Source organism: Lagopus leucura, unplaced genomic scaffold (genome assembly GCF_019238085.1).
Source record: "Lagopus leucura isolate 7727_CA_CO unplaced genomic scaffold, USGS_WTPT01 145-1_obj-0_obj, whole genome shotgun sequence".
NCBI lineage: Eukaryota > Metazoa > Chordata > Aves > Galliformes > Phasianidae > Lagopus > Lagopus leucura.
Genome location: NW_024965324.1, coordinates 1 through 12,331, shown reverse-complemented (window position 1 = coordinate 12,331; position 12,331 = coordinate 1). Strand labels below are relative to the sequence as shown.

Genomic DNA, 12,331 nt, shown 5'->3' with positions numbered 1-12,331 from the left:
ACCACTTCCGGTAGTGCATCGGACACTTCCGGTAGTGGAACGGGCACTGGGATCAGGCACTTCCGGTAGTGAAGCGACTACTGGGAGCGGGCACTTCCGGTAGGGGAGCAGGCACCGGGTCCCTCCGGCCCTGCGGGGATCGGGGGCACCGTGCGGGCCCATCTCCGGCTCCGTGCCCTACCGGCTGCCGCAGGGGGCGGCACTGGGCCTCCTCCTGCGGGATCCGAGCTGCCTCGCGCCCGAGATGGAATAAAAGCGCACCAAAGGCGGGCTTCCTGCCCGATGATTTTATTGTAAGGTTTTAAGCTTCTCCGCAGGGCCTGGCTGGCCTTGGCTTCCCGCACGGCGATGGAGGGTGATTGGATGCTATTCTCCTTCATAACACCGCTCTGCAGAACGCCCCTTCCCAGGAGCATTGCCCTGCGCAGCTCATACAGCACAGCGCTCTGCCCGCCCCTGGAGCCGCCCTTCCCGTGTCTGTGTATCTCAGCGCCCCGCTCCTGCCCGGGGTCTTGCAGCACCTCGGCAGCCCTCCTGCTGCTTTGTCCCGCAGGCCGGGGCTGCGGAGCTGAGCTTTGGGCAGCAGTGGGTGCAGACGTGGCTGCGGTGGTCCAATTTCCTGCAACCCTCAGTTCTCTGCTGCTGATAACCCCTACAAGTCCAAGTGGGGAGTGCCATCTCTGTGCCATGGGGCTAAATGCCCTCACCAGAGCAGGTACAGCAGCTATATATGTGCAGACATGGAGCAGCACCCAGTCCTACCCCAGCACAGCATCCATTGAGCAGAGCGTCTGTCCCAGCCTGTGCCTGTATCCCTCACTGCCCTCCAGGAGCACGTTTCTATGCCACCTCCTGCTCAAAGCCTGGCCACAGTCAGCAGCGGGGGTGGCACAGCATCTTACACAGTTCTGACAGCCGCACCCAGCACCCTGAGGTCCCAGTGGGATCTCTGGGCCACTTTTGGCCTCTCAGAGACTGGGCAGATTGCTCATCATGCTGGAGTTGCTGGAGAGAGGTGCTCTGGGCCGTGGGATCGGGGCTATGGGGCTGCGGAAGCTCTCCCGGTAGCGCAGGGAGCTCTCAGTGGATGAACCCGAGTTGATGTCGGTGATGACCGGGCAGTTCCCAGGCTTGCAGAGCCTGATCCTGACGCAGCAGCAGCACAGCAGGCTGCACACGGCGCGGCGCACCTCCACGCTCCGCAGTGAGTAAATGATGGGGTTTATGCCTGAGTTGAGCATGGCCAGAGCCAAGGTCCAGTCCAGGCTGTGCAGCTGCCTGCAGGCGTGCGTCTCACAGAACACATCGAACAGCATCAGGGCAAAGAGGGGGCTCCAGCAGATGATGAAGGCGCCCAGGATCATCAGCACTGTCTTGAGCAGACGGAGCGAGCGCTTGCGGCTGTGCCGAGAGGTGGTTTGCCTCGAGCTGGCCTGGACCAGCTGGAAGATGGAGATGTAGAGGCCGATGATGCCCAGCAGGATGATGCTGAACATGACCACAGAGAAGAGGATGTAGTTCTTGGAGTAGAGGGGCAGGAGAATGGAGCAGGTGCTGAAATCACAGAGGCAGTTCCATCCCAGCAGCGGGAGCAGCCCGATGACGAAGGCCAGCAGCCAGCAGAACACGATGAGGCCACGCAGGCGCAGTGTCTTGCTGGCCTCGTTCTCAGCGATCGGCCGCACCATGGCGCTGTACCTCTCGATGGCCGTCACCAGCAAGCTGAAGGTGGAGGCAGCCAGAGCGATGAAGAGGATGCCCTCCCGCAGGAACCAGAGCTGAGGGGACAGCTGGAAGGTCTTCTTGCCTGAGAGGCAGAGGTTGGAGAGGTAGGCGATGCCGGCCAGCAGGTCGCTGATGGTGATGCTGGCGATGCAGGAGTAGACCCAGCGGCGTGCCCGCAGGCAGCGCAGCACAGCCAGCAGCACCAGCAGGTTCTCCAGGATGATGGCACAGCTGACGATGACGAAGATGGTGCGGATGAGGCCCATGCCCTCATCCTGGGAAGGCCGGTTGGTCAGCTTGCCAGAGAAGTTGTAGTGCTGCAGGATGATGTTCACGTTCCGCATGGCGGCCAGCTGCAAGCAGGAGCCCTTCCTGTCGAGGAGGTCCATTCTGAGCTCGGGATATTGAGCAGAAAGGGAGCGATTCAGCATCCAGCTCAGCCCTCCAAATTCTGGGCCGTCCGAATTCTGATCACCGAGGGCTCAGGTGAGGTTTGGAGCAGAGCCGAGCCTCTGTTTGAGGGCTGGAGGCAGTGCTGAGTCCAGGGCAGAGATGGGGGTCAGAGCCCCATCTGCCAGCCCCAGAGTGCTGCGAAAACAAGGGGAGAGGCGGGTGAGGTGTTTTGTAAGGCCACGCTCGAGCAGGGTCTTCCTGTTGTTTAGTGAAGTTTCCTGTTGTGAGCTAGAAGACTGGCATGGTTTCTGGCAGCTGTCGTCATTTCTCAATAAGGAGAAATCGTGGGGTGGGATCTGTTGGTTTGAGTGCTGGCATGAGTGCCCCAGCGACTGCTGGGCTTCTGTGGCATTCATTCACCCCTCAGAGCAGCTGCCCTCCACCCACTGCCCCATGCACACCTGTGCCCAGATCCACCCTTCTCCAGGAGGAATTCTGTGCTCTCCCCCTCCTGAGGACCTCCAGCCACAGAACTCCACACACAGCCCCCCGTGCACCAATCCAGGCACCTGCTGCTCTGCAGCCAGGGCTCTGCTGCACCCCGCTGCAGGGATCCAGATGCTCCAAGCCCTCTGTGTGCACCCTGCACCCGGACACCTGCTGCAGGCAGGTCAGCATCTTCCCACTGCCTCCATCATGTGCAGGATTCTGAGGCGCACAGCTGAAGGGGCTGTGCTGGGACCTGGAGCCAAGAGCCCCAACCTGACCGCAGGGCTGTCTGTCACTCATCTATTCCCTACATCTGCAAAACCCACCTGGAGGGGCATTCTTGCACCACGCCGTTCCCAGCCCCAGTTGTTGAGTTTTGGACTCACCTGACATGGCTCGTGCTGCCAGGATGAGGCACAGCAGCCAGCGCTGCTCCCCAGCTGCTCGTCGGAGGCCCGATGCAGTAGGTAATGAGGAGGGTGAAAGCAGAGAGGCTGCTACCTACCAACGTGAAGAAAAAAAAAAAGAAAAAAGGGAAGTTACAACATCGCCAACCACATCTCTGCAAGGATGGACCCACCCAAACATTGCAAAGAAAGAGCATCAGGATCACAGCTGAACCCCTTTCTCAGTGCAGGCTGACCCGGAGTCATGGAGAAGTCCCCAGGGCAGAGCTGGGCCGTCTCACACCTCTGTGGGATCTGAGGATTTCTCCTGGACCGCGGCGCAGGCGCATGGAAAATGCAAAGGATGTTTCCTCCTGCAGGGAATGGTGCGCAACAGAAGCGGTTCTGGTGGGAAGCGGAGCTCCAGGCTCCACGTTGGTCCTTTCAGCTGCTGGTGTCAGTTTGGCTTCACCGTTAGCGGAGCTCGTGCTGATAAGGTCAGCGGGTGGCCCTGAGATTCAAGGAGTGGAAATCAGCAGGAAGAATGAGCCCTAAGCAGGGGGAAGGCAGAGCGTGGTGCGCTCAGCCCTTGGTGCAAAGAGTTCAGTCCCAAAGGGGCGGCGGGAGCCTCGCAAACCCCTCCGAGTGCTCGGCTTTGCCTGAGCCAAACGTCAGCTGTGGGAGGCAGAGGGTGGAGCAGGCGGAGATGAAGGTCAAGGGCTGAAGGGATGCACCCTGCTAGGGCCTGGAGCAGCTCCTCAAATAGCGAATGGCATCTGAGCAGCTGTGGGAAGGAGGCACCTGATGGCACTGAGCTCTTTGCGCCCGCAGCCCAATGAGACCAGGGACACTCGGGTCACCCCAGTGGGTCCCCCCTGCTCAGCACTAACACAGCCTGTGTGGTGTCCTCCCCACACGGCACTCAGCCCCCCTCCTCCAGGCCGAGTTCCTGTTCTCTGCCCCATCTCCCCATCGCGATCTGCACAGACACCAGCTTTATCTTGATGCCTCTCTCTGCTATTTCAGTTCAGAGGTTCTCTGAAATTCAGGGGGGAGAAGAAGGACACCCCGTCCTGCAGCACCTCTCATCTCTTTCCTGCAGATGAAGACTAAAGTTTGCTCAAAGCTGCCCCACAGCTGCCCCATTCCATCACCCAGACCCTGGGGACAAACCCCAGACCCCCCAGACCCATCCAGCCCCCAGTCACAGCCCAACAAAGCAATCTGTGGGGCAGGTTCTGGCGGGCAGGTGGACACAGCCAGCCCCACCACTGTGCCACCTCCACCCATCCGTCCCTGCAGGTGTTTTGCTGCCCCAGGAAGGGTGGAGTGGTGCTGGTTTAGAGATGACTTGATTGCTGCTGGCGGTTGAACCATGGGTTTGTGCTGCTGTCTCGCAGCAGGCGGGGGTCCTTCTGGTGAAGCAGAAAGCCCTAAAAACCTCCCCATGCACTGAGCCCAGGAACCGGCACGTCTGCAGCACTCAGAGGGTCATCAGGGATGCAGTTGGGTCCCCGTAAAAAAAGAATTCACTGAACCTCTGCAGGAAAAACAAGAACACGAAAGAGAAAGTTTCACTGTTGTCTCCTTCTGACCACATTAATGGCTTTAAAAAGCAAAGAGGGAAGGGAAAAGAAAGAAAAGATCCACCCAACATTTTTTTTTCTTTCTTTTTTTCTTCAGAAGTTTGGTTCAATTTTGTCTGTAGAAAAAAACATTCAACATTGTCTGTAGAAATGGAAAACAAACAGCGGTGTGAAGTGCCTCCCCTCCCAGAAATCCTCCTCGGGGTCGGGTTGGAGCCTCATCCATGCTCTGGTTTTCTTTCATGCTCAGGGAGCTCAGGCTCAGAGGTTCCATGTGGGGCACACACACCTGGCAGAACCCTGATGGGGCAGCAGTGGGGCTGGTGGGCACGGCCCTGGGGGTCTGGGGCAGAAAGCAGGCTGGGCACAGGCACAGAGGGGTCTGTGGGCAAACATCCATAGCAGGACTGGGAATTTAACGCTGCGTAGAAGGACCAGGAACTTGAGCATCCCATAGCAGGACGAGGGGTGATGTCTCCGTGGCATGGAGGGGCTGTTAAAGCTGCTCGCTGCTGGTTGCCCCATCATCACCACCTGCTGGGTTTTTCCTCTCTTAGCAGCTGCAGTTACAAACCCAGAGAAGCTCAAAGAAACCGCCCTGAGCTCAGCCACCACTGCTGGGAGGTGGGCAAAGCCGCCTGAGAGCCCAAGCATCCGAGGATGGGAAGGAGCAAAGGACTCTTTAAGCCCATGAGTGGATGGCAGGATGTCCCCAGCAGCTGCTGCTCGCTCCTTATCTCTGTGCTGGCAGAAACCTCTCCCAGCAGCTGACCCCCCCTCGTCCCCTTCCTGCAGGGGGCCCCGAGATGGCTGCAGTGATGAGCCGTGTGAAATCTCTCTGCAGCAGAGCGGATGCTTCTCAGAACCAATCACAGAACCAAAGGGACCCCTGGAGCTCCCCTGCCCACCCCTCAAAGCTGCATGGAGTGCAGCTCTGTAAGCTCTGGTAGATGGAAGCCCCAGGGAGCAAAAAGCAGCGCAGCGAAGTGGGACAGCCTGGCAGGAGGGGAAAGTGAACGGCTGGGAAGAGCAGTGAGGAAGGAGAGCTGCTCACAGCGCAGGGCTGGGTGGCGCAGCTCTGAGGCTGCAGCTCCACAGGCAAACTGCAGGCTCAGCTGCAGGAAGAAACCACCCACAAACAGGACTGGGAGAACACAGGTGTGTTGTGCATGGGGTCCGTGCCCCCTGCACAGAGATTTGCTGACCCGAGGCGCTGCTGCGCTGCTGTTCCACTGATTGCAGCCCCTGAGCACATGAGCAGCAGAGATGCAGATAGCCTGGCGGGATGCACGGCCCCGATTAAAGCAATCAGCCCATCGCACATGGCTTCTTGGCTGTAGGGTAGAGATGCTCCAAGCTATTAAAGCACCCCTTGGGCAGCAGGAGGGAGGCTCAGAGCTCTGAGCACCCAATGCGGAGAGGAGATGTGTCGTCCCCGTTGCCCGCTGTGGCTGGCCCTGCCGCTGCTGCTCTCCTGCCCGCGGGCTGACGGCAGTAAGAGGAGAGCTGCACGGGGCTGCTGCTCTGCGCTCCATCCCATGGCTCACCCTGCTGTGTCTTGCAGGTGCTCTGCGGGGTCAGATCATTGGGGGCCACGAGGCCGAGCCCCACTCCCACCCCTACATGGCGTACCTGAAGGTGGGGCGTTCTGCCTGCGGGGGGTTCCTGGTGGCTTCCGACTGGGTGATGACGGCCGCGCACTGCTTGTCGGGGTGAGTACTGCACACAGCGGCTTCATCCTCCTCTTCCTCCCCATCACTGGGGTTGTTTTGGAGCAGCTCTCCCCCCCTTTTTGCAGAAGGGGTGGGGAGGTGGCGGTGAGACCTGACTGGTTCTCCTCTCCCCTTTTTGCCACGGTCAGGAACATCACCGTCGTCCTGGGGGCTCACGAGATCTTCCAGCCAGAGCAGAGCCAGCAGGTTCGAGGGGTCCTCAGATACCACCCACACCCTGCATACGACCCCGACACCCTGACCAATGACATCATGCTGCTCAAGGCAAGGCAGCCCGGGGGGCAGGGAAGGGCTGGGGGCAGCGGGGCCAAACAGAGCAGCGCACGCAGAACTCCCTGTGCCAACCAGCACTTCTGTGGGGTGGGACCCCCAGGCAGGGCCGTGTTTGCAGAGCTGTGCATCCCACCAGCCCTCCCCTCTTTCCTCCACCCGCTCCGCTCACAGCCCTCCTCTCTCGCAGCTGACAGCGAAGGCCAAGCTCAACAAATACGTCCGCACCATTGCTCTGCCCAAAACCAGCAGCTACCTCCCGACGGGCACCTCGTGCACCATAGCAGGATGGGGCCTGATTGATGAGGACCAGATAACAGGCAAACTCTTTGAAACCAAAGTCTCCATCTACAGCCGCAGGAAGTGCGTTCTGTTCTACCCACACCTCGACGACGGCATGGTGTGTGCTGGCAGCTTCCACGAGCTGAAGGACTCCAGCCAGGTATGGCCATGGGGGGGAGGGGGCTTCGAGGGGGCTTCCAGGAGAGATGGCGGCCCGTGCAGCACGGCCAGCAGGAGCAGGTCTGGCCCTGGGGAAAAGGATGGAGGCGATGCCGCTCCTGTTGGGAAGAGGCGATCCTTTGAATGGCAAAGCCGCTCCTGCTGGGTGGAGCTGAGCCCATCTCTCAGGACGAGGCTCCCACCACGGATCCCATCTGTCTGCAGGGTGATTCTGGAGGGCCGCTGGTGTGCAATAAAGTCGCACAGGGTGTTGTTTCCTTTGGCTACGACAGCCCGCCCGGTGTCTATGCTCGCATTGCCGACTACCTACGCTGGACGAAGAAAATCATGACGAAGTAACGGTGCAGCGTCAGCCCTGGAGACCTGCCGGGTTCCTTCCTGCCCCCACTGGCGGCTCCATTCCCCCCTCTGCCCTGGGAACCCAAGTGTCCCAATGGATGCCCATAGGCTCCCTCCCTTTGCTCCGAGGCTGATGGCTGTCCCGCTGCCGGCCCATTTCAGTGCCACGTTGTCACCAGCAGAATTCCCATATGGCACTGGAATGCAGTGGCACTACCGCACAGCCCCTTTCCCTTGGACGCCCCTGCCCTGCTCGACCCTGAAACACCCCCAGTAAATTCTGAGCTGCGTTCCCCAGCATTTCTGCCTTCTTTCTTATCCCTCATCCCGGCAAGAAGGGAGGGCTGGGTCAGCCATGCTTCTCCTCTCCGTGGTGGGATGGCAGTGACAAAGACATTGAGGTCCAGAGAAGGAACAGCCCCTTTTCCCAGGTAACAGCAATAAGACGAGGGGTGATGGCCACGTGTTGTTCCAGGGCAGGTGCAGGTTGGATATGAGGAACAGTTTATTCACCAAAAAATGGAGATACGGTGGCACGGGCTGCCCAGGGAGGTGGTGGGGTCGCCATCTCTGAAGGTGTCCAAGAACCATGGAGAGGTGGCACTTAGGACATGGGCAGTGGGCACGGTGGAGGTGGGCTGGGGCTGCTCTGGGGATCTGAGAGTTGTCTTCCAGCCTTAGTGACTCTACGAATCTATGAGTGGGCATGGTGCGGGTGGGTTGATGGGTGGACTGGATGGTCTCGGATGTCTTCTCCAACCTTGATGATTCTGTGACCTGGATGGAAAGGGGAAGCGCCGCACATATCCCATCCACCGCCTTCAGAATGCCAACAGCCCTCCAGTGTCCATCTGTCTGCGATGTCCTGCGTAGGGACACGGATGGGAGCTCAGAGAACACTGTACTGAAAGGGCTGGGCAAGGACTGGGGACTACAGACAGGAGAGGCGACGGGGCAGAGCAGCGCTCCTTGCTGCAGGACGTCTGTGTAAGTTCCAGGAGAGAATGTGAGGGTTTGTGGAGGGGAAATCCAGCGTGAAATTTTGAACATACAGAAACTGTGAGCAATTTGAGGGAACAGGATGCTTGCCCCGTCCTCAGAGCCTTTCCTGGGCTTCCACCCAGCCATATCTGCCCAAGGGAGGGGATGGCTGGAATGCGCTGTGGTCCAGCCCTGGCTGCGTGTGCCCACGCTCGCCCTGCCCTCGCCTGGAGGAGGTGATGCCACCAAGGCGCCGTGGAGGAACCAAGAAGGATCCATGCTCTGGGCTTCTGCTAACAGCTCCTATCAAGCAGTGCATCTGCGAGTGGAAAGGCTGCAACTGCTGCAACTGCTTATCTGTAGGGTATGAAACAAATCTCTGTCACTTTGTCACGTCAGGTTTTTCCTTTGTCACGTCAGGTTTTTCCTCGATGCTCTGTCTGCAGCAATCTTTGCACGAGAATGGCAGCTTTTTTCTCAGGAAGGGCACTGGGGGCAGGAGGGAAGGCACATTTCCCAGCAGCCAGCATCAGACCCATTTCGTCATCGCCGAAGGAAGGAACTGCCAGTTTGGGGCATGACACCTCCTAAGGGCCAGCGGATGGGCAGCATCCCAAACCCACATCCCTCCTCCCCACAGACCAAGGCCAAAGGCAGCCCTGCTATGGGCAGCATCCTTCCGAGTGCTCACAGGTCAGCTGGTGGAGGGGCACTGAGGCATTGTTTAATGGGGAACAACCACATCTGGAGTCAAGTCCAGTTGAGTTCAGACCAGTAGAGTCCACTTGAGTCAAGTCCGCTGTTGTCGAGCTGTAGAGGCAAGCCTAGGAGTGCAGAACTGAGCTGAGCTGAGTTCAGTAGAGCCCAGCAGAGGAGAACAGAGTAATTCAGGTGGAAGGGAAGTACAAGGGTCACCAAGTCCAACTTGCTGATCACTTGAGGGCTAACCAAAACTTCAAGTATTCTATTGTGGGCATCGTCCAACAGCCACAAGGCACCGAGGGCTTTGCTAGGAAGCCTGATCCGTGCTTGAGCACCCACGCTGGAAAGAATGCATAGAAGGGAGTCTTTTTCCACGCACAGCAGAGCAGGGACCTCATGGCGCCAGCTGTGGTGTTGCTGTGCAGCTCCCTGCCCCCAGCCAGCCATAACCTACGTGGTGTTTTGGGGGCAGCTCCTCAGGCTCCGACAGCATCTACCAAGAAGAAGTAGGAAGGCCCTGCTGGCCTTCTTGGAGGCAGTACATCATGTAGAAGAAATCTTCATTTTGCAAGGCTCGTGATAACATCAAGAGATGCAAAGAGTTGCAAAAACAACAACACGAGCTGCAAAGGAGGGCAGTGTGGCGGGGTGGGCACGTTCCATGCAGCCTCCAGCTCAGAGGCGGTGGGAGAATGCTGCCTCGGGGTCCAGGAGGGCTCCAGGTACCCCAAATCCACCCCAAATGGAGGGGGACCTTTGCCGAAAGCTGCCTGAATTCCCCTCCTCAGATTGCTGAGGTTTGCGCTTTGCAGTGAGATTAATCAGATGAAGTGCGACCTCGGTGGTTTCCTGGAGTCTCATCTCAGGGTATAAATCCTTCCTGAGAGCAGGAAGAGACCCCACTCACAGCCTCACCCCTGGGGCATCCTCGAGGCCATGCAGCACCCACAGAGACTCCTGCTGACCGTCCTGCTGCTGGCGTGGCCTCTGGACACGGCTGGTGAGTAGAGAGGCTGTGGGGTGGGCTGAGGGGTCCGAGCCCCACATCCCCATCCCATCCCCACGTCCCCATCCACCCCTTCATCCTTGCAGGTCGCTCCTGGAGCCGGTTGGACCAGGACAGCCAGGCTCTGGCTCAATCCAGGCCATACATGGCTTATCTGCGGGGCAGGGATGGTGGGTTCTGCGGGGGCTTCCTGGTGGCCCCCGGGTGGGTGATGACGGCCGCGCAGTGCTTCAGGTGAGTTCTGGGACACCCAACCCAGGTGATGATTCCCAGGTAGGGGTGGGAGGGCTCTGCGTGGCCGAACGGGCAGGGAGAGGGGTTGTGGGGCCGGCACGAGGCCGTGGGTGAGGTTGTGGGGCAGTATGGGCTGAGCTGCAGGAGATGGGGGCGGGCTGGAGCTCCGGTCCCGTCTGGAGGGCAAAACCAGCAGAACCAAAGTGCCCGCATCCCACAGCTCGATGGAAAGCGGCTGCCCCAACCCCACGGCATTCCCTGCTCCCCCAGGGCAGCCCCTGCTGCAGGTGGACCCAATGAGCTCAGTCGAAGCTTCGGAGGCAGATAACCCACACTGAGCCCAGCGATCCGCTCTGGGCAGGCTCTGCAGTAACGATCCACACTCCTATCAGCTTCCACCAAACCCAATCCGCGTCCCCAGGCCATCCCTTCTAATCGCACAGCTGATGACACCTCTGTGCTCCATCTCACAGCCACAGACCTCTGACCGTCATCCTCGGAGCCCGCGACATCCAGAGGGAAGAGGAAAGCTGGCAGGAGCTGCAGGTGCAGAAGTACCACTGCCACCCCAAGTACAGGAGGCGCGAGGAGGGGCACGACATCCTCCTGCTGGAGGTGCCACGGGCTGCGGCGGTGGAGCTGGGGGGGCTGGGAGGGGGACAGCCCTGGTCACGCTGCATCCAAAGGCAAAACACCCATTTCTGTGTTTTCTGCCACCCAGCTGAAAAGCAAAGCCATCGTGAACGACCGCGTGAGGCCCATCTCCTTCCCAAACACGAGGTTTCCTGGAGGGCTGATGTGCAGCGTCGCCGGGTGGGGGCACGGAGCCTCCAACGCTGCCCTCTGTGAGGCCAACGTCACCGTCAGCAAACAGCGGGACTGCCTCCCCATCTACCTCGGCCTCGCCGACCACGTCCTGTGTGCCAAGAGCAGCAGCAACGGGGTTCCTGACAAGGTTGGTGCGACGGGACCCCGGGGGGGGGGGGCTGCTCTCAGTGCGTTCTGTGGGGCACGGAGAGATGCTCTGAGTCGCAGCAGTGGCTGTGCTGCTCCCAAACTGGGTTCTGCCCTTTGAAAGCTCCGTTCCCGTATCAGTTCTTTGCTGTTCCACCCTCCTCCCCTTCTTACAGAGCTATACTGGGTGTCCCCTCGTGTGCAACAACAGAGCCTACGGGATCTACTCCTACCCCTACCGGCAGCCCATGTCCTTCTACACAGACATCAGCCCCTACCTGCCCTGGATCAACCACGTCATGAAGTCCTGAGGTCGCAGCGATTGCTCTCACCCTTGCGGTGCCCAATGCTCTCCTGCTGCCACTTCCATCCTCCCCAGGGAAGCCCCCCTGGGATCCCCCTTCTGGTGTAGAGCCCCGTTTTGGGCTGCACTCCCAAAGGAGGGGCTGCAGCTCTCAGGACCCAGTGAGCATCTCCTCCTCCCTGCTGTGTGACACCCGGCTGCTTTCATTCCCCACCCATTTGTGACACCCTCCATCCTTTCCCTGCCTCGTTTCCCCACTCCTGCTGCAGCTCTGTTGTACTAAAGACGTAAAACCAATAAAGAGCATCTGCTTTCAAGTCCTTTTCCCTGCTGTGACGTGGATCTGTGGCAGCCTTTGGCTCCAGCCCTGAGCAGCTCGGGGATGGGGGGGTTCCCCCCAGGCTGCACCCTGTGCCTTGTCCTCTCCTCGCCCTGCACTGCAGCAGAGGTGCTCAGGATGGCCCTCCCTGCTGCAGGGGCTCATTCATGCAGAGCTGCAAAGCACGCAGTGTGCATGCACTGCAATTCCCTCTGAGACACTCAGGGTGAGTTAAAGGGGCCCTGAGCCCCGGTGGGGCGGTGGGTGTCCCATCTGCAGCAGGGAGGGCAACCAGATGGCCTTCGGGGGTCCCTTCCAGCCCTCCCAAACGCAGCTCAGAACACCCTGGGGAGGAGGAGAGGCACACAGAGCAGTGATGCAGAGCAGTGCTGTGGGTTCCCCATGCACACAGTGCCCTCTTCGGGTGCTCACAGAAACACAAAACGGA

The 12,331-nt window shown here is 59.5% G+C and overlaps 3 protein-coding genes across 4 annotated transcripts; 2 read left to right on the top strand and 1 right to left on the bottom strand.

The window, feature by feature from the left end:
* Window positions 1-284: 284 nt before the first annotated feature.
* S1PR4 (sphingosine-1-phosphate receptor 4) lies at window positions 285-3,508 on the bottom strand. The gene is made up of 3 exons (XM_042892501.1): window positions 3,251-3,508; window positions 2,994-3,108; window positions 285-2,313 (listed from the first exon to the last, which is right to left on the bottom strand). Exon 3 carries the CDS (start codon window positions 2,154-2,156, stop codon window positions 969-971), a length of 1,188 nt encoding a protein of 395 aa, XP_042748435.1. The 5' UTR covers window positions 2,157-2,313; window positions 2,994-3,108; window positions 3,251-3,508; the 3' UTR covers window positions 285-968.
* Window positions 3,509-5,992: 2,484 nt separating this feature from the next.
* On the top strand, window positions 5,993-7,683 carry LOC122192061 (mast cell protease 1A-like). 2 transcript variants are annotated; one of them, XM_042892506.1, is made up of 5 exons: window positions 5,993-6,073; window positions 6,144-6,291; window positions 6,441-6,498; window positions 6,773-7,024; window positions 7,249-7,683. In XM_042892506.1, the coding sequence occupies exons 1-5, from the start codon at window positions 6,004-6,006 to the stop codon at window positions 7,381-7,383; spliced, it is 663 nt and encodes a 220-aa protein (XP_042748440.1). In that variant the 5' UTR covers window positions 5,993-6,003; the 3' UTR covers window positions 7,384-7,683. The 2 variants fall into 2 exon arrangements, with proteins under 2 accessions (XP_042748440.1, XP_042748439.1); XM_042892505.1 differs by having other exon boundaries at window positions 6,441-6,576.
* A 2,297-nt stretch (window positions 7,684-9,980) lies between these two features.
* LOC122192062 (granzyme G-like) lies at window positions 9,981-11,814 on the top strand. The gene is made up of 5 exons (XM_042892508.1): window positions 9,981-10,066; window positions 10,159-10,306; window positions 10,780-10,921; window positions 11,028-11,261; window positions 11,437-11,814. The coding sequence occupies exons 1-5, from the start codon at window positions 10,003-10,005 to the stop codon at window positions 11,569-11,571; spliced, it is 723 nt and encodes a 240-aa protein (XP_042748442.1). The 5' UTR covers window positions 9,981-10,002; the 3' UTR covers window positions 11,572-11,814.
* Window positions 11,815-12,331: the final 517 nt, after the last annotated feature.

Bases quoted from the DNA above. Each gene is read 5' to 3' on its own strand.
- S1PR4 (XM_042892501.1), bottom strand. From the start codon at position 2,156: ATGCTGAATCGCTCCCTTTCTGCTCAATATCCCGAGCTCAGAATGGAC.
- LOC122192061 (XM_042892505.1), top strand. From the start codon at position 6,004: ATGTGTCGTCCCCGTTGCCCGCTGTGGCTGGCCCTGCCGCTGCTGCTC. The intron at 6,577-6,772 runs GCAAGGCAGCCC...CCTCTCTCGCAG, and splicing joins ATGACATCATGCTGCTCAAG to CTGACAGCGAAGGCCAAGCT. The intron at 7,025-7,248 runs GTATGGCCATGG...ATCTGTCTGCAG, and splicing joins AGCTGAAGGACTCCAGCCAG to GGTGATTCTGGAGGGCCGCT.
- LOC122192062 (XM_042892508.1), top strand. From the start codon at position 10,003: ATGCAGCACCCACAGAGACTCCTGCTGACCGTCCTGCTGCTGGCGTGG. The intron at 10,067-10,158 runs GTGAGTAGAGAG...TCATCCTTGCAG, and splicing joins GTGGCCTCTGGACACGGCTG to GTCGCTCCTGGAGCCGGTTG. The intron at 11,262-11,436 runs GTTGGTGCGACG...CCCTTCTTACAG, and splicing joins GCAACGGGGTTCCTGACAAG to AGCTATACTGGGTGTCCCCT.